Source organism: Andrena cerasifolii, chromosome 16, assembly GCF_050908995.1.
Source record: "Andrena cerasifolii isolate SP2316 chromosome 16, iyAndCera1_principal, whole genome shotgun sequence".
In the NCBI taxonomy this organism is placed as follows: Eukaryota; Metazoa; Arthropoda; class Insecta; order Hymenoptera; family Andrenidae; genus Andrena; species Andrena cerasifolii.
Window position 1 is genome coordinate 10,930,770 of NC_135133.1, and position 25,037 is coordinate 10,955,806.

General features: G+C 51.7%; 1 protein-coding gene across 3 annotated transcripts in view; it reads right to left on the reverse strand.

The window, feature by feature from the left end:
• Vvl (ventral veins lacking) overlaps positions 1 to 24,458 on the reverse strand; it is a 45,064-nt gene extending 20,606 nt beyond the window's left edge. For all 3 annotated transcript variants that reach the window (XM_076829742.1, XM_076829741.1, XM_076829740.1), the window contains exon 1: positions 20,537 to 24,458. In XM_076829742.1, the coding sequence (XP_076685857.1) occupies positions 21,951 to 23,327 (1,377 nt within the window). In that variant the 5' untranslated portion in view covers positions 23,328 to 24,458 and the 3' untranslated portion in view covers positions 20,537 to 21,950. The remainder of the gene's footprint in view (positions 1 to 20,536) is intronic.
• Positions 24,459 to 25,037: the final 579 nt, after the last annotated feature.

Consider the following 25,037-nt stretch of genomic DNA (forward strand, 5'->3'; position numbering starts at 1 on the left):
AGTGGCACGAATGCGAGAGCGCGTTTGACGAAAGGAAAGCGTGCAGGGAGCGCGAGAAATCACGGAGCGTGCCGGAAAAATAGACGAGCGACGTAGGAGCCCCTTTCCATCCCCCGTACGCGTCGCAAACAAAAGCGGAAAAACCAAGGGTGGAGAGTGGAGGGGACTACTCTAGCGGCTCTCTCTTTTCCGCCTTCCTCCGGTTACCACGTCTCTTTTCTCGCCTACCGTTGCTGCCGCTAATACGACCGGACAACAATGCAGACCCGTCCGCATTGCACGCGTCCGACCGCTAATTCCTCACGTTTTTTTCTCCCCCGACCCCTCCTCTGTCATCACACCCTCCCCCCGAGGGCAGCCCTGCCTCCTGTCTCTTTGCCCTTCTTTTCCCGTTCTTCTAGGCGCGCGCCCTTTCGAGCAGATCTCTTCTGACCGTCCCGCTGGCCAAGCCTGGAATTGGATTTCAGCAAGGACTTTTTGCGATATCCTTCCCATCTGCTTGGCACGCTTCCGTGTCTCGCGCTCCACAAATACGGCAGGGGAGTGGCAGAAAAAGGTGGCTCGGAAAAACGTTATCGGCCAACGCGGACACCGACGGGGGCGAGAGTCGCTATCGCGTCAAGATGCTCTTCTTCTAATCGACGCCGACGGCCAATTCCTCTTTGCGAATAAGATGGACAAGGGAACAGTCGCGATTCGGCGTTTCCCTTTGCCTGCTACCCGCGGACCATTCGAAAAGGGGTAGTGGAGGTTTGTCGGGTGGTGTCCTGTCTTTCGAGGATTCCTATCGAACCGATGGATATGTAAATTCTGCGGCGTATCCTCGGTAGAAGGGGCGGAAGGGTGAAACAGAGAGGTGTCGGCGACCATTGAAATTGAGTTCCGGTGAATTCCGGTAACGCGGTTCCCCGATGTATTTCCATCGGAGACAAGGTCCACGGTTTCTATCCCAGTAGTCGCGATCGTCCGTAAACGCGCGAAACAAAGTCGTCGCACGGTTCGTCGCGGCCATCGATCGCGTGGACTTTTTGATCGTGGATTCCAGGCTCACAGGGCGATAATCGGAAATTGCGCTTGAAAGCACAGGCAGTTTTCGTCTCGTACGTACGACTACGATGCAAGGAAAACGCAGCGACCGTATCAAGAGACACGGTGGTGTCTGGCGTCAAGTACACGCGCAGCGCGAGGCACAGAGTGTCTATATTACGCCACGACTCGCTATCAAGAACCCTCCGATTATCGAATATCAATAATGATTGATCCGATTAGATTTTGAATGGTCTTAATGGATAGCTTGGGTTTGATTTACATAAGAAAAGTGTCTTCGTGTTGTTCCTACGTGCTTTATGAGCTGAGATATTTCAATGCAAAGTTGCAATTTGGCGAATTTTATGTTCTGAGATTAAGCATCGTCGTCGTCAAGTGTGGGCAAGAGCAGCTATTACGTTCAGGTCGCTATTAACGTAACCTAGCTAGTATCAATCAATTCAATCATAACCTGCCAAGTGTGAAATAAGGTAAGTTGTCAATATTTTGAAACGTCACGAGTTTTTACACCATGTAGGACACTGAATTATTGTCTCAATTAACAAGATAAGTCGCCAAGATTTTTTATGTAAAGCTTATAGAAATAAAGGGGACGCACAGGCTTGGATAGAAAAGTACGCTAAAAACGCATCTCCCTTGATACTTTTCAATCTTTTGTGAAAGATATTCGTAATACTTTAAAATGCACGGTAGTTCCCACGCTATTCATTAATTTTATTAGTTTCCCATTAATAACATTTATTTCAATTTACCAATAAACATACTAAATTAATTTTATTCCAACACCAATAAATTGTGCGTTAAAAATATTGGATCTCTTCGTTCATTTTCGCTGAATTACCATTAGCATTTCAATTTCCTGCAACAAGACTTTCTGCCATACGCTCTCACCTCCTTCGGACACATTTTGTAGTCTCTACACTTACTATATCAAAGGGCCAATATATTTCTATATAAGTTCTACATTATGTTCTAACTAAAATGTGGATTTTATATATTTACAAATAATCGAAGCAGAATACGATGCAGTGTGATCTACGTCAGAGAAAAAAATTTATTGTGACATAGTATTATATTAATTAAACGATTTTATTCAGCTTCGATCATCTGTTTGCTTCTTGTATGTTTGGTTCATATCTGGAAAATCAAATTTAAACCATTTAAAAAAAAAAAAAATAACCACCGAGGGGGTGAAAAAGTTATCCCAGTCATCAATAAACACTACAAAATGTGTGAAATCTCCACAAAATTAGCTTCTTTAAAAAAGGTACAAAAAAGTGCGCCAAGTATACGCGCATATTTAGCTTACAAAACTAATCACATACAAATATTTCGCCAATTATAACAACCACTATTTGTACACACAATCGGATTTAAATTGAATAAAAGATTCATCATTGGAAGAAACAAAGATAATAATGTTAAGTAGATATGTTTTTATGGAAATAAATATTTCAATACCAATAAATATTTTATTCAAAATACTTGGCGCTGCGAAAGCAAAAAATGTTAATTGTCTTCGTATAAATAATAAAATAAGACAAGACACCATTGGGATAAAAAGGAAAGAAAAATATTAATGCAATTTTGAATGAAATATTTATTTCTATAAAAATATATCTGCTTAATATTATTATCTTCTTTGTTTCTTTCAATGATGAATCATTTATTCAATTTAAATCTGATTGTTTGTACAGATAGTGGTTATAATTGGCGCAATTTTTGTATATCATTAGTTTTGTAAAGCTAAATGTAGCACATTAATAAATTTACGACAGTTTTCTTTCGTTCGTCTGCGCGCGCGCGCGTATACTTGGCGCACTTTTTTGTACCTTTTTAAAAAAAGGTAATTTTGTGGAGTCTTGGGTAGACGCTACGTGTATCGTTGCAGGGAATTGTTTTTCAACGTTGTCGCGCCGACCTGCCGCGTCCATTGGTGGGCGAAGAGACGAGCGGCGCGGCGCGACGTAACGGATCAAAAACGAATATCGCTGCGAATGGCAGCCAATAGCCGGAGGAACGCGCGGAAACTATTCCTTAATCGGGCAATTAAAGAGAGGGCGACATCGATAGCATCGCGACGGAGCCAGCCCCGACAATGTACTCTGAATACGTAACAGGCCGCTGCGCGGCGCGGCGTATCGTTGTATCGAGCGTGTCGGTGCGCTAAATGCAGGCTATCAGGCTCGAGTTTCCCGCAGGTAAATATTTCGTCGACGGTGGCTAGGACGGGGCGTGCTGGGGACGGTCGTTAAATTTGTCAGCGGGCCCCCGTGGCCGGAATTCGAGCTCCGCGATTCCCTCGCAACCGAACCGGCTTCGTTCGTACGATCTAGTTTATCGCGCCACCCGGTACATTCGGTAGCCCGATAGCGCAGCTATCCGCCCCCCCCCCCGATCCCTCCCCTCGGTCTACCCCTATCTCTGCCTCTCCTCCACCGAAATTTGCATGGCATTTACATCCGATTGCGGCACGACGCGGGTTGAAAGTGGCGAGCTTCCGTCCGCCCACCCGCCCAGCCGCCTAGCCGCCTGCTGATCGAACTTGCCCCGAAGGGCACCTGCCCTTCGAGGGTCAGGGACGCTGCTACCAATCCCGCGGTGAACCTGGTACATTGTGTTCCCGTCAAATATTCCAGCTTCCATTGCGGGACCGTAGCGACGCCACGCCACGCCACGCGTCTTGGGCGTCCACCGAGCGGAGGCGTTTTTACAGACACTCGTGGATTTTTCCGCCACGCAGCTGGCAATCGATGGAAGCTCGTCCTACGAGCATTTATTGTATCCTCTGAACCCACAGCTCGGTACACGATGTTCGGCAGCCAAGAACAGGGAAGCAACGAGCAGTCTGTTTGCTCGCGGCGAGTTCGAGAGGACCGTCCAACGCGTCGAGCCACGCCGCGTCACGCCGCCCACTCGCGCGAGCATTCCTCGGGATTTCCGAATGAGCGCTCAAGGTAAACCGAGAAGAGTCAGGGTCATAGGTGCAGTTACGTCGGAATTGGACATTATTTTCAGCGAGTGCCAGCCACTTAAGTCGGGCTGGGCGCGTGTGTACGACCACGCCACGTACGAGCGTGTCATAGGTCCTATTATCGCGTCCACTTGGTGCGACGTTCGACACACGAGTCCGATCTAGTGCGGACCCGAAGGAATTCCAGGCGATCGCCTCGCGGTGCTAACTCTCCCGGCTTATCGAGCAGGAGGTTTCCAATTTCCTGTTAGCGAGCACCTTAGGCTTTCCATTGTCCCTTGACCTTTGCTCGCGCGATAGAATTTCCTTCCGCGTGAATCGGAGAAGTTGCTTTTTTATTCGGGGGCCATTCCTCTCTGGCACCCTTCTTCTCCCCAGCTATCTAGCCGGGAGCAACAGGCAGGTTATAAAACCCTCTGGACGCGTCGCTTCGCTTCGGATGAATGTCGTAAAAGCGAGAGTATTCGCTCGCGAGGCAGCTTCCACTTTTATCGACCATCTCGTTGCAAGTCGCGTCGTGTCTCGAACCGTGAAGTTTGATTGGTCTTGTCAAAACCCCGGCGAGGCTAGGGCACGTGTCAGGATTCGCGAGCTCGCAGCTCCACGTGCTTTTAAGAAACAAACGACCAGCGTTAATCGGCTTCCAAGTTCCAGGTCGGTCCTCCCCTCGGGGACCCGAGGAATCGCAAAACCAGATCGTTGATCGTTTTACGGCGCCACTAACCATCTCGAGGAGGTGCTGCGAGGAAATAAAGGCTCCAGAAGACGGAAGGTGCTACGGTGGCGAGGAAGCATCGCACGGTTAATTGAATCGTCGCTCGTTCGAGATTAGAAACGCGTCGTGACTCGCGTTCACCTGGCAGCCCGAGCTTAAACCGCGATCACCGGTGGTATATTAAGTGGACCGATTTTATGGGCTATTCGGTAGGTGGGAAGACAGCCGTAAGACGATACGCGCGACCAGGCTGTGGCTCGTCTCGTCCGCGAGTTCAAACCCCTCGATCCTTTCCTCGCCATTGTTCGACAGGCTGGAATTTCGTCTCGGTACGAAAATCGGCGCTGCGCCTTCCGCCTCGCCTGCGACGATCGAGCCGACACCTTCTCCTTGACATTTTCCCCCGACACCTACGAGCGAGCGAGCTCCGCGGAATTTACCGTGCGATCGAACGCTCGATGGGTCCAGGAGGTAGGTCCCACGTGAGCGGTCCTGAATGGTTTCGTTGCTGTATCAGCCCCGAATCCGACGAGTAAATTGTGATCGGTGGGTGGTGGGCAATGGTCCCGGATCGCGTTCCATCGCGGAGACGGAGACGGCTGGAAACGAGCGCAGTCGGCTCGCCCCGCGTTTCGATCGGAACATCGATAAAATTGAGAATGCACTGGCGGTCTCCGCAGGTTTTAATGAATGAACGTCTCGTGGATGCGGTAAGTGGCTGGCGAGAGTGGGGAAGGGTGAGGACGAGAAGAACGGGCCACTGGATGGGGGAACGTTGGTACGCGGAGGAACACAGGAACGGCAGCCGCCAGCCGGTCGTCTGGTGTGCACGTATCTGTACACACGCACGGACAGCTACACGAGAGTTAACAGCGTTTGTGTAACGGAACGGATAGCTCGCCGCGGCCGTACAGATCTACATAATGTTTATTATGCTAACCTAGGCCAACGCGCTTGCATCAACAAGTGTTATATTATCATTCAAATAAAATGTTTTAATCTGCATACGTTTTATCGGCCTCCCGCGGGCATGCGGAATGTGCCACCGGCACGAGACACGCGTTCCACGCGGACCAGACACGCGCCCCCCTAGACACCGGTCCCTTTAAACTTTTAAATATTCACCGCTAAACGCCAGGCTGTCGTCGGCGCAAGGAATCACGCTTCTAGCCGTGGATCGACCATCAAAAGGATAGATGGCAAATTTTTCGTCGGGATTATTGTATCCGCGACCCAGCTGCGAATTGCCGAAAGCTGGTCGACCGAGTACCCGGTGTGCCGGGTGTCGACTCGACCGAGAAGGTCAATAAAATTACTCCGGGGCAAATGCGCTGCAGATTCGATAGCGTACAAATGTTACGGACGTACGGTGCAACGCGGCCGATAAATATACTCGCCAATTCAATTACGATCGGCGGACGCTCGTCCATCCTTCCCCCCGAAAATACGGTGGAACGTCGCGCCGCGCCGCCGGCCGATGGAACCTTGAATTCGTTACATTGGAAGGGAACGTGGAGTCGAGCCAGAAATCACAGGGAAATCCCTACAAGGAAGAGCGGTCTTTATCATGGCTACAGATTTTCGATTAGGCCGCAGAAAAAAGGGCCCCGCCCGAGATTCGTGAAAAAGTTTTCCAACAAAACGCTGTAATCTGTGAGTTTATCGGTCTCTAGGGTCGCGCGGGGTTTTCGCACTGGGTAAAACGACACGCACGGGATAATTCGCGGTGGGGCAGTCTAGAGGCACGAGCACGAGAGCGGCGTGTCACGTGAGGTGGAAAAGGGCCGGGAGCCCCCTGGAAAAAGTCACTGGGCGAGAGGCGAGAGGCGTTCGCGTTCAGAAGCAGAAAGCGTGACGGCACGAATTCGAGCCGACGCCAATCCGTGTGACATATAATTGAATTAAACGTCCGCATTCTTGTCGTCAGCCGACGGAAAGCGGGGGTACGAGGGAGCAGAGGAGGCGCAAAAAAGCGAAACGTCTGTGCAAGACGTCACGAGGTACGCACGCGATCCATCCCGGCAAAACGTGCTGACTGAGCTATCGAACCGACGCGAAATCGTGTTCGCGGTCAGAGCGAAACCCCGACCTCAGAATTATTCTGGCAGCGCGGTAACAAGTCGCATAATCGAATGAATAATAGCGCGGCAAGGGAATTAATGAATACGATATCTCACGCGCCGGAGCCTCTCTACTTATGTATTTCGGTATCTCGTTAGATTGACGGGACCGCCTTCTCGGATGAACGCTCGCGATCTCAAATCGCTAGATTTAAATATCCAGTTATGCAAAGCGTCGCGACGGTGCTCCAATTGTCCCAGGGGAATCGGGCGAGTCTCGCGTAAAATTCGATCGCGAGACAGAGGAAGAAGGCCGTGAACGCAGGGAACACCGAGGTTAGAGTCCTGGTTCGGTGCATAATGGTACCTACTCGAGACGATAGGGTAAAGTAGCCGAATATGAGACCCATTTCTTAAAAAATCATAACTCTTGACTGAGAATACTTTTATTAAAATTCGATACACGTTTTAAAAGTAGAATATGCATTCTTTAGCATAGTACTGGAAAGTACTATAACAAAAATTCCCTTTCTTTATAATTAAATGAAAAACCAAAGTCATTCGAATACGCAGATAAAAAATATGGGTGCCTAATATGAGACCCAGTTTGTTTTTTCTCAAACTTATTTTTTCTTTCTTTTTGTATAAAGTCGGCATGTGAAATCTGTTTTTTAACTACCGCAGTCTTCGTGGGCCACGCAATCTTCTTTCTTAATTTTTTCTTCACTCTCATCAGTAGAAGTTTCACGGGTGTCATATTTGGAAACAATAACACGATAACTACTAAGTAGCTTCGAAGTTACGTCTTCATCATATAATGATATACAACTTCTAAGTCCATTGCAAGCACTATACAACAGTATTTGTGAAAATCATTATACACTTACCACTTTTGAGGTATTTGTAGGTTAATCGAACCACTTGAAAAACTTTCTGCAACATATTTCAGAAATATGTGCTTGCTCAAGACATTGATTAGAATGCCACTGTGCGGACAAAACAACTAATACACGGTTCAAGAGTTCTGTAGCGGAGATAAGCTGGGGTCTCATATTAGGAGAGGTCGTCATATTCGGCTGCTTTACCCTAAGTAGAAAAAGTTTCGGTTAGGCAGACGCGTGCCGTCCTCTTTCTACTGCAACTCCACGATCCGCCCCTCTCGTTCCCTCTCGGTCCCACCCGATCGGACCGCTCGAGCCTCCGCGTCGCTTTCTCTGTCTGTGGGTCAGTCGCACGGGGATCCTGGGTGGGATCTTTCCGTGCCACCTGTGTCTTCATTATTCAGCAATGCAAATAGATTACCGGCGCATTACCATAATTAGATTCAATATTTGTAACTTGTCACGCCATTAGTATAATTCATCCGGCCGCGTCGGACGATCCGTCAGCTCGCTGGACGGACTGCGAGCGCAGAGGCTGGGCGCAGCGACGCCCTTAGCTCTTCGCCGCGATCTCGCGTTTCCACTTCTAAACATTTTTAACTATTTCTACCGATTCCTTGACTCATCGTCGCGCTTCTATCCCGGATTAATTCGCGAAACCGCGTCGATCGCCGCTGCGTCAGAGGTTGCTGCGATTTAACGACGCTCGCCGCGACAAGAACGATCGATCCTTCGTCGCGGAAGCCATGACGAGCATAAAACCCAATGGTCGTCCAATAAATCTTCGATAGCGGACAAAAACAGGGGAAAAACGAGGCGGACAATTTTCCAGACATTCGAGCGATCCCGTGGACTTCCGTGTCACCGCTGCCGGCGTGAAATTCGTAATCGCGCGTCATCCGCACGCCTCTCGCGAGTATTTCGCAGGCTTCCGTCGGGAAAAGAGACGGCGTGGGAGGGGAAGAAAAATGGAAAAACAGGTCTTGGAGTGGCAACTCTTGCACCCTAACCCAAGCCTCGAAGGCCGCTAGAACGTGTGTAATACCTCGCGATAAACGTTTTTCCAAGCGGCGTTCGCGAAGGTCAGCGACGACGAGGAGCGGAACGCAGCGGAGGCGCGGTCGCCAGGCTAATCTGGAACGAAACGATGATCGATCTTTGGATTCGAGTGTGGAACGTGTCGCGGCACTGGCGCCAGGCTTTTCGCGTCAAAGAATTCCACGCTGTCCTGTGCGAGCCGGAGCGGGAGCGCGAGCGCGAGCAATTACACTGACAGATCAACAGAGAGTGGCAGATCACAGATGTTTTCGGGTTCGTCAGTATACCGTGGTGGACGTTTGCCCTCAATTAACTTCATAAGTGAGTAAGGAGGCGTGCGGCCCGGCCGGCCCGTGCGTCAGCCCGCTCGTATCTCGCGCGTACTCGCGCGACTGCATTGCGATCGCGAGCACACCGTAGGCATCGTAGACGTACGGCCAGACGACCGAAGGCGCTGAACGGAGAGGCCCGGTGTGCGGCTAGTGCGAGAGCACTGACAAGTACCAGAAGAATCGTTAACGATGCACGACAGCCGAGAGGGATAATAAAAGATTACTGATGGAGAAATAACGAGGTTCGAGACGGCTGATGAAAGGTAACGGACGACAAGTGGAATCGAGATTTTCCCGATCGCTCGTTAGCGTCGCGACAGCCGAGAGAGGAAAACCTTTCAGCCGCGTACGAGCCGCTTTCCGGTCTGATTCCGCGACTAGCAAAGAGCAGCGCAAGCCGGTCGCAGCAATTTACGCTCCTCGTCCTTCGGCCGAGGAATCCAGATACCGTGTCAACGAGACCGATCGTTAAGCCCGACCAAAGTGGACGCGAGACCAGCGTCACCGAAATCGGAGAGCCAACACCGATTGCCGCGCGCGACGCAGGAATCCCAACTATTCGCCGACAGGTCCTGCCGTTCCTTCGCTCGCCTTCAAATTCGAGCGGCAGCCACTTTTGGCGAATCCCCCGAGCAAACGCTAATTGCGAGTCGCGAACGGGGGAGGTGCAAGGTGGGAGAGCGTTGGCAGGTCTTGACGCGGTCTTAGCTACCTAAACGAGCTGTGCTCGATCTTTATTGTCCACCGGCCTCGAATGCTGTGCTCGCGCGCGATCGTCCGCCCGCACGCTGGCGCACACAGGGACACGCATAAAAACGGCGTCGTCCGTAGGATCAGCGAGACACTCTCGCGAGTCACGCCTACGCGAGAGATTGCGGCTGCTGCTGCTGCTGCTGATGCTGATGCTGATGCTTGTGAACGAAGGGGACGAAGAGAAGCGCGTTTACGTGCGCGCGCGTGTGAACGCTGAGAAACGTACAGGTGTATACGTTTCACGAATGCGCGCGTAGGCTCGTTTACTTAGCCAATGCCATACCTGAGTTATTTATCTGTCTTTTGCCCGGCAGCGCCAACCGAGAATGCCTCTATATACGAGCCAACACTCCTAGAGAGCTGTGCGCGTGGGTCCGAAGCTGTTCAAGGCCTACCTGCTTGCCTGTTCGCTCGCTTGCCTGCTTGCGTCGTTTCGACGCGCGATTCCTCTCTCTCTCCCTCTTTCCCTATATCATTTCATCCGTCTTTTTCTCTCCGAGGAGCTACGCAATAGCGGGCGAGCGTCGCTAAAAAGAATATGAGAAACTGGCAGAGGAAAATCGAAACGAGTCCGAGGCAGGGACCACGAGGGACTTTGCGAAAATTCGTTGCCGAGCACGTTCGCCACTGAGGGTGGTGCGCTGGCTTGCGGAGTGGCGGGAAGGAAAAGGCGCGGGGAAGACGGTGGAAGCGACGCTCGCGTCCTCGATCGGCGAGGTTGGGCGTCGATCGGAGGTCGCGAGAGGAAGCCGTGGCCGGTGGAGCTCGGTCGCGAGAGGTGTGGGTATACCTAAACGATGGACGAGGCTCGTACGTGGTTCGTACGTGGCTCGACGAGCTCTCCGTAGCCGGATTGTCAAGTGACGTCAGCGCACCGGAAATGGAATGTAGGTAGCTGTGCTTATTAAGCTTCGCTGGCAGAGGCCGTCGAGGAAGAGACGGGTCGGGGGAGCATAGTGAAGAGAGAAAGAGAAAGAGAAAGAGACCGAACGAGGGCCGTAGAGAAAGAAGAAGAGAGGGAAGGATGACGTTCAATTGTTTCCTCCGCACACGCGTGCCGCGAGTGCCGCGTATCGTCGACTCCTCGTCGTCGTCGTTCCTCCTCGCGCGGATGGACGTACGTATACCTACGGCGACACCGGCGACCGCGACGATCCTAGTGTGGGCATCGGCTATTAAATCAATGCGCCGCTGTCAGGATCTGTTCACGCCTCGCTAACGCGTCCGTGGAATGTCAACGAGCCAAGTGTCGAGAGCCGAGTACCGCCAGAGGAGCTGCTCGCGGAAACCCTAGAGATCCCAGGCCCCAACATGATTTTTCTTCGCTTCGCCAGTTTGTAGTAGCTCGTAGCCGACCACCTCGCCTACTTACTAATCGACTCGTACGCGCGTCCACTCGTGGGCCGCAGCTCTTTCTACGCAATCGTCGCGCACCGTGCGCGGCTTTCCAGGCTTTCCAGGCCGCGACGCCCCTGATTACTCACTTTTTCTTCGGAGAAGAATACTCGTCGAATTGCGTCACGCGCCAACATACTCGCCTGCATCGTTAAGTGATAACGCGTCGATGTTGAGGGGTACGATCAGGGTCGCTTCACGCGCGCAATGGCGCATCCGTTCGACAGAACGACCTTGGAATTTTTCAGAAACAAGACGCAGAGGATCGAGCTATTCTCTGGAAGGTCAGCCAATGGGCAAGTTGACACTTGGACCGAGTGTACCGAGTGCAACTTGCGCGAAGGAAGATATTCGCTGCAGTTAAAAGTAGGGGAGAACAGGGCTAGTTGACTAACGAGGTTAGTTGACTAATTCCCTTTAATTGTTGTATTATGTTATAAATTTTGCTGCGATACGCGGTGTTGAAGCGTATGAATGACTAGCTTGCCATTTAATGTGCCCCCGTGACAAAAACTTGGGTGTTCTAAAAAGGTCAGCGGGAAGTAAATGTTTCTGTTTCGACTATTTATGAATTTTTGTCCACTAAGTATTGCTTGATGTTTTACATTGACTATAATTTAGGGTATTTTATTTTATCCGGTGCGCGGAGGTTTTGTACGTACGACCCTTAACACGTTGACAATGTCGGACAGGGTTACTTGACTAAGCATAGGAATACCACTAAAAATTCCACTTTCTATCCTCAAGATTATCGAGGCAAAGAGTTTAGCTGTTGAAATCCACTTGTCCCACCACAAATCCCTCCAAATTCACCCCTACCAGTTTTACACCCTATCCTCCCTTTAAACTTTCAGACTTTCCAAATAGACCACAACAAACAAGTGGAAAATAATTACAGTATCTAACACCATGATACTTAATAACAAAAAAATAAGAATGTGAAGGAGTGAACAAAAAAAATTTGCTGGTCGTAGGATATCTATATATTATGTACGCCTTTAGTATACTACATTAATGGAACTGGCTGCGTGTATATACGCCTTTCATGTATATTGATGGAACTCTGTTAAAACTGAGAAGTAACTGACAAGTCAACTAACCCCACAGCCGGGGTTTCTTGACTTATTCGTCTCACTACTCTAAATATAATAAAAACTACGACCTAATGAAATTTGTAAACTTTCGGTGTGCAACAAGTCAAGAAAATACCAATGGTCTATTTATAAAAATTAGAAATGTTAAAAATTAGTCAACTAGCCCCGGTCTCCCCTACCTATTGCATTTTTACCGCAGTTGACTGCGATATCTTCTGGACTTTGAAACCGAGCGTTTCTCGAGCAGCTGTAAAACGACTGATTTATCCTGGAAAAAAGGATGGACACGAAAAGCTTTCGTCGGGCGCAGTCGTTTCGAGAGTAGGTCTGTAGGTACACCTAATAGACGAGGACTATCGCGGCGTCGCTCTGCGCCGCAGAGAAAGGACGATCCCGATTGAATAATCCGCCGGACGATATCCCAGGTATCGACAAACTCTTATCAGAGGATTGGGAGGATAAGCCGTAACACGAATCGCGAGCGTGGACCTGTGTACGCAGCCGTCACGGTTAGCCTATAACGATAATTTCGGTAGGTGTGAACGAAATGTCTGGGGCGAGCGAAGGGTGGAAGGCCAAAGGAGGAACGAGGACGAAACGAGGCTGCTTGCGAGAGCGCATGTCTTCGCGGCCCGAAGGGGGTAGCTAGCGCCTGCGCCCCAGTCTGCCTCTCTTCAATTTCCCTGCCCCTGACTCCCTAACCTCCAGTCTTTCCTCTCTATTTGCCCGTCTTCCTTTCTCCTCACCTCTGCCGCGCCGCTTTCCTTTATCCATTTGTCTCTTTCTCTTTAACGGATTCCTATCACTTTTCCGTCACCATCTCCCTTCACTTTCCATTTCGCTGCCATTTTTCCCTCCTTTGCAATCTCCTTTCGTCTCTCCACTGATCCCCCTTTTATCGCCTCCCATTGCCTCTCCTGCATTCTGCGCTCTGCATCCTCATCAAACCCTACCACCTGACAGCACCAAACCCCTCCTTTCGCTACGTTGCTCATCGTTCGCGCGTGTCACGCACCATCCAAGTGAAACTGCCCGACGATTTCCTGCTTGACACCTGGTTTCACGCTTTTTCCACTCCCGCCTCTAGGAACTCCGCTGTTTTTCTTCCACCTCGCTAATGCTAGCCCGATGAATCATAGGCGGTGCGACCGAGAACGATCGCGAACGATCCGAACATCTTCGACGAATGGCTGCGTTCCTTACGTCGCGCGATGTCGTAAAAATTACACCGCCCCTGATTTCCAACGGTGTCCTAAGATCTTAGACTCGATAGGGGAGCGTGCTCGCTGGATCGGAACCTGTTCTTAAAATTCACTTAACGGTTTACCCGTTCTAGGCTGGCACGTACTATTTCCCTGGAAACGCGGGCCTAACAGAGATTTCACTCCCCCTGTACACGCTTCTTTCCATGCATAATTAAAAGCAATTCGCGCTTCCACGTAATAATCGGATTCGCGCGGATGCGCTCCGAAACAGCACGAGCAGCTCTTCGAGCAGCTCGGCTGGCTTGGCCGAGTCGTTGAGCCGCGCTACCAGCCGAGAAGCATCGTTCGTCGTTGCTCGCAGGAACCGGAAGCGCGTGTCCGCCGAGCGATCACAGCCTTTATACGGTCCGATGGAATATCCGACCGCTTGACCCTCGAACGCCGGCAACAACTCTCTAGGAATAGGCTGCATCCAGAATTCCACGCGACAGTTGAAGAAAGGGTTAGGTTTCTGGATGCACCCTTTCCATAAGGGTAACCTGCTCGCGTTTCAGCCAGCGTAGGTATGCTCCCAGTTTACACACTTTCGTTCCCAAGCACCGGATCATTACAGCTCTCGACTAGACTGCCGGTAAATCTGTGCAACGACAGACTGGTTTGTCTACGCGGGAACTCTGGCCAACCAGTCGCCGAGGCTATCGACGGCTAGCCGTTCGATTATTAATGTCGCCGTTCGGCCGCGTGAACGCCGCTCAACTAGCCGGAAGATCGTAACGCGACACCTTTCAGCGACACCTCCTCGGATGGATCGAGCCGGGAAGAATTATTCGATCGTCCCTTATCGAGGATCTTCGAGCAACCGTGGACGTTAACGCTCCGCGAATCGCCAGGTGAATCAGGACCGATGCTTGACAGCGGTCGTTTCGATGCGCGCTTTATTATTCGTTCCGCGATTGAAGTTTACGAGAAGCGCGTAAACTCGGCAAGAGCCACGAAGAATTCGACAACCGGTCGTTTCTAAGCAAATTGCCGTAATTAAAATCAGAATAAACGATTATTTCCTGGCTCTCGGGAAACTAGGTGAAACCCTAACCCGAGCCTCGAGAGGATAGTCGAAGGGGCGAAATGCCCGTGAAAAGGACCGTGACGTCCTCGGGAAAATTTACGAGACGACGGTGGACGCGTTTGGAGCGCAACCAGCTACTACACACCAGGAAGTTCGCGTTTATGTGCGAAGCGATCGCTTCGGTTCCCTCGATTCGATTTCTTCGTTTTCCCTATCGGTCAACGATACCGCCTCTTATCGATAACACCCGTGTGGCTCCACGTATTTTCGAGCATAGCTGGGTACCAAAATCCCAGCTGTGCAAAGTAGTTGATCGCTGCCTCCCCGACAGGTGTTGCGCAATCTCGAGTACCCCGTGTTTCCGCGAGATTCCAACCGAACGGTTCGCTTCCGTGAGCAAAAATTGGACCAGCCAGAATCTACCTCCAATTATTTCGCGGCCGATTGGAACCGTGCTGACCGCCGGGATTGGAAACAGCGCGGCGCTGCAGCTTCGTCGCGCTGGTAATTATGTAATCTCATTTCGTTGCGCGGGAATCGAAGTCTTGGCGAAATCGAGCTTCCCGATATTCTAACTTTGCGCGAGAGTTCCAAGCGAAACGCGTTGTCCCGTTTGGTGACGTGTCACGGTTATTAATCCACGGCCGATCAGTCCTTTGCGCGCGCGTCTATTAATTGCGGGAATAAGTATGAATAATAATGAGTCGTTCGCTCCATTCGCGAATCTCCAGCAGAGACGAAACGAAGAAACGTTGGAAGAAACAGCACGTAAAGCGTGACCCAAGAAATAACCTCTTTTTGGTCCCAGGATTTTGGAACGTACAACAATTAGTTTCTGAGATATGGGAGGGTCGAAGAAGTGAAAATTCGTTAACGCGTCAGCCCTTACGCTGCGATGTAAGGACTTCTATGTCAGTCCGATAATTTAAACAATTTTTTCCAGGGGTTTTGCTGACTGCTAACAACGAATTTCAACTTAGATTTTCAAAATTCACAATGGCCGATTCACAGACATTTATATTTCTTAATTTTTATTTTTTTCGCGAATTTTGAAAATCTATGTGCAAATTCGTTGTTAGCAGTCAGCAAAACTCCTGGAAATAATTGTTATATTATCGGATTGACATAAAAGTTCGTACATCGAAGCGTATGGGTTGACGCGTCAACGAATTTTCACTTCTTTCACCTTCCATATCTGAGAAACTAATTGTCACCTCAACTCTAAAATTTGTTTTGATTCATGTCTCATCATAAGGTATCATTTGGCAGAAAATTCAGTTAAAAAAGCCTCGTTTTTGGGTCACTCTTTCACGACAGCGATGTACCTGCCTCGACTATACGTGATTCGAGCCAAGGTGGTGAAGTTTCCTCGCTCGTTTCCTCGACCACCGATTACGTCAATCGAGTAACGAAATCGTCGCGCCAACGGAATATCGTGTGTTTATAACGCCACTCCGATCCGTCCTTTTCCCCCGAATGCTAATGCTAATTATTCCACTTGTCGCATCAACTACCGGGATGATTAACGGTTGCGCGCCCGTTCGTCCGCGGTCGTTTCATTGCACCGGTTAATAATTGCAAGGAAAACGGTGCCCGCGAACCCAAAAAGACCTGCCGACCGTTGTCGACAGACTTTCGCCACTCAGGAGCTGGACAAAGCGAGAAAGGTTGTGCGAAAATACACGGCGAGTGGCAATAGCGATCTTGGAAGATTCCCCGCGTGATCTAAAGAACCAGATGTAGGTCTGCGAGGTAGAACGGCGCTTTTACCTTCAGCCCGTTATCAAGTGCCATATTCGTTAAATAGTCTCGGGGTACCGGTCGGATCTTCTTTATCGCGCGCAAGTGATTCTACGGGATTGGCGTCACTGACCGAGTAAACGCGTCGGAGAGATGGGAAAAATGGAACGACGGGATCGTGGAATATTTAATTGCAGGGGGAGTGGGAAAGAGTCGGATGGGATCGCTGGAACGGTCGTTCCTCGAGGAAGAATCTATAGCCGCCGAGACGAAAATCGTTAATTGGGGAGATTGGTGGGTCGCGCGCGCGGCTGTGACGCAACGGAGTCACACGATTCGCGCTCGTTTTTGGGTGATAGCTTGGCGAAATAAAGCAAAGTCAAACGCCAGTTATGTTGTTGTATTACTTTCATGTTGTTTATTAATTAAAATTCAGTAGTAATTTAGTTTCTGCCATTCTAACAAAACGTCACCACCATTCGCCAGATCTTTATTTTTACGTTAATAATAATTAATGTTTAATTATAATAATATACAGGGAGAAGGAGGAGCTGTTTACAGGTATTTTCGTTTTTTGTATTCGACTTCGTTTTCGCGTCTCGTTTCGTTTCGATCGTCTCTGTGCGCGTGCTTTACGTTAAGTATCTTTACATGTCTCTCTTCTCGTCGTCGCTTTTTCTCTTTTTTTCTCTCTTTCTCTCTGACACACGCGCATTCACTCTCGCTCTCTCATATTCACCATACGCACGCATCATCGTCGACGCGAAAATTCGCGCGATTCTCGCTGAAAGTCAGCCGGAAATCGAAGAGTTCGATTAGCGCCTGCGGGCGGCGAGCGGTATTGTAAATCGGCAGGACTTTCGGCTGGAAATCTTTTGAAATCGCCACGAGGAAGATATATTATTCGGGCCCATCGCTCTCAGGGTGACCGCGCTCTTCGATCCCGTCCCTTTCCTTCGGTTCGCGCAACGGTCGAGGCTGTCCCGCTGTCAAACGCCTTCGTCTTTGCCTATGTACAAAACGGCGCGGCGGTTGAAACGTAAAAACGCCTCGCGTGTCGTGTCGTAGGTTCACGCAGCGGCCGGAACACAACGCGCGGATTCGTTGCGCCAACAAAATCATCGTCGCCTGACGGCGCGTCCAAGCGACACGGTCATCCCGATTCGGTGGCTGGCAAACGTACAACCGGACAACGACCAAACGAAAAATCAACAAAACAACGTGGGTGCGAATGATTCCGTTGGCCCAACAAATCTCCCTCGCTCGTTAGTTGCTCCTTCGTTCTCTCGTCCCCTTTCTCTTTCTCTCGGGCGCACGGTCTTCTAGCGCGTTTCATTAGAATAACAAAAACCAAAGAAGAAAAAAAAAATAACAACTTGTCCCTTATCGGTTCCATTTTGGCTGTCGATTCGAAAATTTCCAACGTCCGAGCTCCGTGTCTCTCTTTCTCTCCTCCTCTCCCTCGGTCTCGATCTCCCGGATTGCTCTCGCGGATAGGGCAAATAAATATAGTGGACGTTCTCGCGTTTTTCTCTGGTTTCTCTGTTCGTTCTGCTGGCCGAGACCGGGCTCGGATCAAGCGCCGGCACTCGCGCCAATTGAGCAAATAATCACGGAAACCGTGTCACCGATAACGCGCGTAATCCTGACTCCGCGAGCTGCCGCTTAATGAAGCCGTAATCAATCGCGCTCGAAGAAATCGAGGGGAAGAAGCTGAACCGTCCATGAAACGGTAGGCATCCCCTCGATCACTTGGAACGAAACCAAAGGCCAGCTTCGCCCTACGAACGTGTCGTTAGTTATTAAAAACAGAAGCGGCGACGAATCACAGAAACGAGCAAGCGGTCTGCAGGGCGTTAAGCGCGTTATAAAGATCGACACGGTCTGTTCACCGTCGCGTCGGCCTAGGACCTGTCACTTTCACGCTTGGCCCACCCCAATCACCCTTATTAAACTGACCCCCACCTAATGGAGCGGTCGTGTATCGTGTCTCGGAGGAGACTTTGTAGCTGGGGGCTTCGCAAGATCTTAACGAGGAATTTTATGGTTTCCCGAACGATTACGGGAACATTGATGCGACGGCTGCGCGCCGTCGTGGAAGGGCACCGAGTGATATAAAAGGGGTGGTCCGACTGTTCATCTCGACGACCAACGTTGCAAAGGTGCTCGCTCCTCCACCTACGACTGGAATTTGATGGATTCGAGCGACAGTTTGGGCACAGTACCGAGTCCACGTAAATAAAGGATGAACGTATCGTTCGCACATTTTAAATAGCAGCTATCGAGATTCGCGCCGTTGCTCCAAGCCCGTGCTGAAGCTGTTCCTGCATGCCGGTCGCGTCAAGGATCGTCTCGCGCGTGTACGCGTTTCGCATAATTTGCCCGTGCCCCGATGAATTTACCCGACGTTCTTACGCGTCGATCAGGATTTAATCGTGCACCGAAAGCGCCGACTTCTCCACGCGGAAGCGGCGCGACGGCCAAATCATTCCGAGGCTCGTCGCTGGCGTCCAAGAGAAATCCGTTTGGGTGGAAGAAGTGGTGAACAATCGAATCGTTCCACCCCCTTTCCCGACGCTAGAATCACTCCGCGGAAGAAATGAGAAGGACACACGGGGTCCCTTTGCGTAGGCACGCGGTGTATGTACATGCGGCGGGGGTACCGGGCCCCCTGGACGATCACAAGCACCGAACAACCTCGGGAACAGAGAAAATAAACGCGGAGAAAAAGCCCGGAGGACAGGTAGGGGCGACGGTGGCGACCACCTACGCGCTGAAAGGCGTTAAAAAAGGAGGCTCGAGGCCGCGATCGCCGAGTACACTCAACGAGCGCGTATTCGTCAAGCGAGTTCTCGTGAGAAATGGATACCTTCTCTTCGCCGACTGTAAAACTCTATAAAATTTGACAGACAGCAAACGATAGAGAGAGTCCACTGCGAAAGGCTGATCGAACGTTTTGACAGGCGAGTATCGCCGTTAACTGGACCTGCGATCGAGACTATCTGACCGAGCAGCTTTCAACCTGTCGCTAACGTCAGAAAAGGAAAACGAGCAAGCGTTTGTTGAAGCAGAAACGGAAAGCGAAGATCGAACGAGACATCAGAGGCGAGAGAGGGGTGTATCTAGCTGGTAGCAAACTAGCAATCGGAAGATGGAGTAAAAGCTTTCGCGAAAGAGATCATAGACCCTTGCCCGGGGATTCCTCCCCGGACTTTGTTCCCTTTGGTTACAAGCGACTTCGCGGCAACATTTCGCGGACTACCCGAATCGTTGTTCCCGGGCACGTATATCCCCGTACTTTTTCCCACGTACACGCGCGAAGGCGTCCTCCCAATCCTCATATGTACATCTAATCGAAAAAGAATCCAGGGAAAAACTAACAGAGTCGGACACCGTAACGCCGAGACCCAACCGCGCAAAGGAAAACAACTAGGAAATACCTGCATGCTGGACATATCTAATGCCGACGCGACGGGTGTGTGCAATATCGATTTGCGCGCGACCCAAAAAGCCGCGGAGAAAAAGTACAACAACGTCGTGGCAACTTTGGCCGAGCGTCAAACAGATTTTCGCGGCATTCGAACAGAAACGAACCAGACGAACCTATTTTTCCAGAGGAAGAGCTTTGGCAAACGAGGGCAACGAAACGAGCGCGGGAGAAGAAGAGAGGCGAGATCGCGCGCGAGATGCGCAACGAAAAGATGAAAAGAAACGAGAGAAATAGTCGCGGTGCCCGGCGGCGATGGAAAGCGCGAGACTCTCGCTGTGCGATTAGCCTCCGGGCAACAAAATCATAATGTGTAACATTAATAATAGTAATATTAATAATAATCGTAATAATAATAAAGAATAATAATAAATGACAATAAAGAGATGACGAATAATATAATAGCGATAATAATAAAACCATCGTAATAATGACAAATAATAATGACAGACCTATCTCTCGTCGTTTACAATAGTTACTTTTTTTACGCGAAACGGTGCCTCGACAACTCTAAACGTCGCAGTAATATTTATAATACAGCTACAACCTTACGACATCGCCATAGATTTCTTTCTCTCTCTCTCTTTCTCTCTCTCTCTCTCTCTCTCTCTCTCTCTCTCTCATATACATAGACTTTTATTTATACATATATAATATTTATATTCATTTGTATATATATATATTTATATATATATATATATATATTTATATATATATATATATATGTTTATTTGTATGCATATACTTACTCTTTATACAGAAGGGGTTTTTCTTTGCGAGGGGGTACTGCTGTCGCTAGGATTCGGCACACGTTTTCAGGCACGCGCGTATTTTCCCCGTTTCACGCGTGCCCTATTCCTCTTTGCGAATCTGCGGCTCGTCTTTCATAGCGGATAGTTTTCCGCGTCGCATCGTTCCCTCCTATTTCTCGTTCCTCCCAGTTTTCTCGTACCCCACGGTCGAGCCTCGTTTCTCGCCCGACGGCGATGACGGCCACGACGACGACGATGACGAGGCAAGACGTTAACGATGCGCGCTCTCTCACTTAACTTACTAACTTTATCTAGTACATTATTTACAGTCCATATTTACTTATGTTACATCATTCGCGGCGGGTTTGTTTCGAACAAATCCCGCGCGAACACACCGCTTTTTGTCGCCTCTTTAGCTACGTTCCTTTCGTTTTACTTCGCACGGCCATCCCCGTCCGTCGGTGTCCCGTCGTTCGTCGACGATTCACACGATCCACACGATTCACACGATTCACACGATACAACGTCCCTCGCGATTCTCGCGGACTCGACCGGACTCGAGAACATTGCGCACTTTCTTTCCTTTCGTTTCGTTTGATTTGATATCTCACCGTCGGAACGATACAACCAACGAAAACGGTAACGACGGTGATGCGAAGCGATCCTCCCCGTTATCTTCTCCGTAGAAAGAAACGGACGGTCGGGCGAGTGGACGAACTGACGGAACGAGCTGGCCGTACTCGAATTACGCACTTTTGTCACCGGGAAGATATCGCGCGCGGTTGCCTCGGTGGCCGGAAACTCGCGAGATCACGGCACGCATGGCGTCCAATTGGTTCGCGAGGATCCAAGGGATGAAGTGACCGAGACGGACAGTCGTTCGGTCGACGAGTCGGTCTCCCTGTGGTGACGGTGGTGAGCGACGTGGATGGTGCGTTCCCCGGTGGTGTGCTGGACGGCGATATCAGCGGTGATTGGGCGAGCGCGATTGCCATCGCGCTTATTAACAAGCCTCCCCAATGGCCCGAGTTCGGCCTCGTTGAACCCCATTAAACCTCGTCGAAGAGAGATCGTAGCGATCTATTCAGCTACTCCGTTCGTTGCTGTACCCAGTGCGGTGGGTGGTGAATTCGGCTGGTGCTTGCAGCATGCCACTTTGGGCTCCACATTCGACCAGGTGGACTAGATCGACGGGACCAGGAGCGGAAAGAAGGCAAGGCGGCGGCGGAAATTCGAGACAGCTCGGTGTCCGGCACGGCTACGAGCCGGTGGAATAGCTGCCGGTGCGCGCCTGCAAATAGTGGTGATAGAACGGAGTGAGCGTGTCCGGAGGCGAGGATGCCGCGACCGGGTTGTTCGCCGAGTTTTGTGAGGTTATCGAGAGGCCCAACGGGGGAGGCCCGGGCGAACGCTAGTGAGCCGCCAACGAGTGGGCCGTGAGACCCTGAGGACTGAGCATCGGGGGACTGTGGCTGTGCCCCATAGGCGAGCCATGGAGGTGATCCTGCGGATGGTAACCCTGGTGGAGGCCGGCCTGACCCTGGTGACTGGGCGGCATGCCCTCCATCATCCCGTCGCCGAGCGTGTTCGGCGGCGTCATCCTCTTCTCCTTTTGCCGTCGGTTGCAGAACCACACCCTCACCACCTCCTTCTCCAGCTGCAAGCTGTCCGCGAGGCTAGATATCTCCTGAGCGGAGGGTTTCGGCTGTTTGTGAAAGTGTTGCTCGAGGGCGCCCTTGACGGTCACCTCGATCGAGGTGCGCTTCTTCCTCTTCCTGCCCTGGGCAGCGATCTTGTCGATGCTGGTCGGCGAGCCGGTGGTCGAATCCGCCTCCTCCAGCCACTTCTGCAGCAGCGGCTTCAGCTTGCACATGTTCTTGAAGCTCAGCTGGAGCGCTTCGAACCTGCATATCGTGGTCTGCGAGAACACGTTGCCGTAGAGAGTGCCGAGCGCCAGGCCGACGTCCGCCTGGGTGAAGCCGAGCTTGATACGCCGTTGCTTGAACTGTTTCGCGAACGCCTCGAGATCGTCGGAGGTCGGCGCGTCCTCCTCGCCGGCGCTGTGATCCCTGTCGTGCGCGTGGCCCGGGTGTAGTGCGTGCCCGACCGGCGAGCCAGGGTCCCTCAGGTTCGGATGTAGCCCGGTCTGGTGATTGTGCAGCTGCGGATGATGCTGATGCGGGTGCGGATGCAGCATCCCGTTCATCGCGGCATGGTACTGCTGAAGGGTAGTGGGCGAGGTCGCGCCACCGCTCGGATTATAGTGGGCCGAAGGGACGACTGGCGCGTGCCAAGGATGCGGCGAGGCCATTCCCGGCGACTGATGAGGACCGCCACGATGAGCGTGCATCGACTGGTCATTGGCAGCCGCTGCAGCCGCTGCGGCAGTCGCTGCCGCTGCCGCCGTCAATGGCTTCACGTCCAGACCTGCGTTACCCTGGTGTGGATGATGGTGCGGATGGTGGCTGGTGTGGTGCATGCTCATCGAGGACGCCCAGTGGTCGCTGCTCGGCTGCAGGCTCACCCAGGGGTTCGCTGCCGAGAGACTCGCCGTCGGATGGGACAGTCCATTTGGCGACGGCGACGACGACACCTGGTGATGGTGATGATGGTGGTGATGATGTTGCGGCGCTGGCATGTACTTCATCTCCCCGGCGTCGGCGGCGCTGCGCGGCGAGCCCGAGGAGTAGCCACCCACGGCGATGTTCATCCCGATCGCGCTACCCGAACCACCATCCAGGTCCGACGACACTGCGCTACTAATCGGCATGTACGTGGTAGCTGCCATCTACTTCCCCTCGCACCGAGATTTTGCGATACTCGCCTCTCGAACTCTTTCCACTATCCACTTTCCACGTCCTCGGGGGTCGCCCCCGACAGGGCTGCACCCTCGTTCACTCTCGCTCTCTCTCTCTCTCTCTGTCTCTCTTTCTCTCCCTGTCTCTTCCTTTCAAACTTTTCCACAATTTTCACTATTTCTTTCCCCTGCGCTGTGCGTTTCCGCTTTGCTAGGTGTTTTATTCTTTCGGCCACGGTCCTCCTCCTCTTCTGCTACTTCTTCTGCTTCCTCCTGTGCAGCGAACGAAAGAACTTGTTCCTGTCAGCAATCACCTATCACACGTAGCGCACAGTCCATCGTTCGCGACGACGCACCAAATCCCGAGTAAGCGGCATCGTCGTGCGTGCAAACAACCCGTAGTCCATAGTTTTCCCAAACGACGATGCGAACACGCGCGACAGTAGCGGGGTAGCACAACCGGGGAGGATCCCCGCTGAGACGGTTTGCGATTTTCACCGCAACGATGTCAAAGCTCTTCCCTGTCGCAGCTATCTCCCCTCAACTCCACTGGAGGAATGCACCGGACGTGTAGAAAGGAATCTCGGCGAACCGAATCACTCGCGGGAGCTTGATCGCTTCTTACCGAAGATCACACATCGCTGGTCGCAGTGGTGTTATCACTAGATGTAGTCGAGGACTACGTCGACGAGAGCGTGGAGCGTCGAGTACGATGCACGGCGCGACACTCGCGAGCCGATCGGCTCGGCAGGACGCGAAAGGACGACGCGGACGTTGCGGACGTTGCGGACGTTGCGGACGTCGCGGACGATACGGGCGGTACTCCGGGAACGCGAGAACGGATCCGCGACGACGAGTGCGGATGGTCACGAACACCGGAGCCGAGTAAAAGGTGCACGCCGCTGTCTCGGTTGCGCGCGTGTGCGTTTTCCTCGCGCACGACTGTCTCTCCCGTGCGAGTGTGTGCACGCGAGAGCGAGAGAGTGTGTATGCTGACGCGAGAGGAGAGACACGACGACTCGCAAAAGATCTCGCTCGGGCTCTCTCATGCGTTATGCATGTCGTAGCTGAGAGCGACTGACTGCCTCGCCTCGCAGCTCGCTCGAGGTTCCCGAGGTTCCCGGACCATCGCTCGGTGGAACCGACTCATGCGCGCCACCGACCTGCACATCCCCACCGAGCTGGCGCGTACGCTCGCCCATTGGCCCCGCTCGCAAGGTGGCCGTCGAACAACGTCACCGTCGGGCGGAACCTGGCTCGACCGCGCCTCCGAGGCAGCCTACGCACCCCAGGCGCCACTGCTCTCACCCCTGCTCGCCACCTCGTCCCTATCACCCCAGCGATCCACTCCACTCGATTCGACTACAACTCGACTCGACTCCGGCTCGATTCGACTCCGACTCTCGCCGTACCACCGCCGAGCTGCGAGATCAAACACCTACGACAACACCGAAACCGAGGGGCCAGCACCCGAGGGGTCAGGCCCGCGACTCCGGCTCTGAATTTCACTTTCTTCTGCCCCCGCAACTCGCGACTCGAATCGCCGAGGATCACGCACGCAACAGGTCCTAATTGCGCCAAAGGATCCAGAACAGACGCGTAGGGGAGAACGGGGACAAACGTAACGGCGTCATGAAAGTAACACACCTTCTCCCCCCTTCCACAAACATTTCCAAAATGTTTCTTTTATTGTACTGAGTG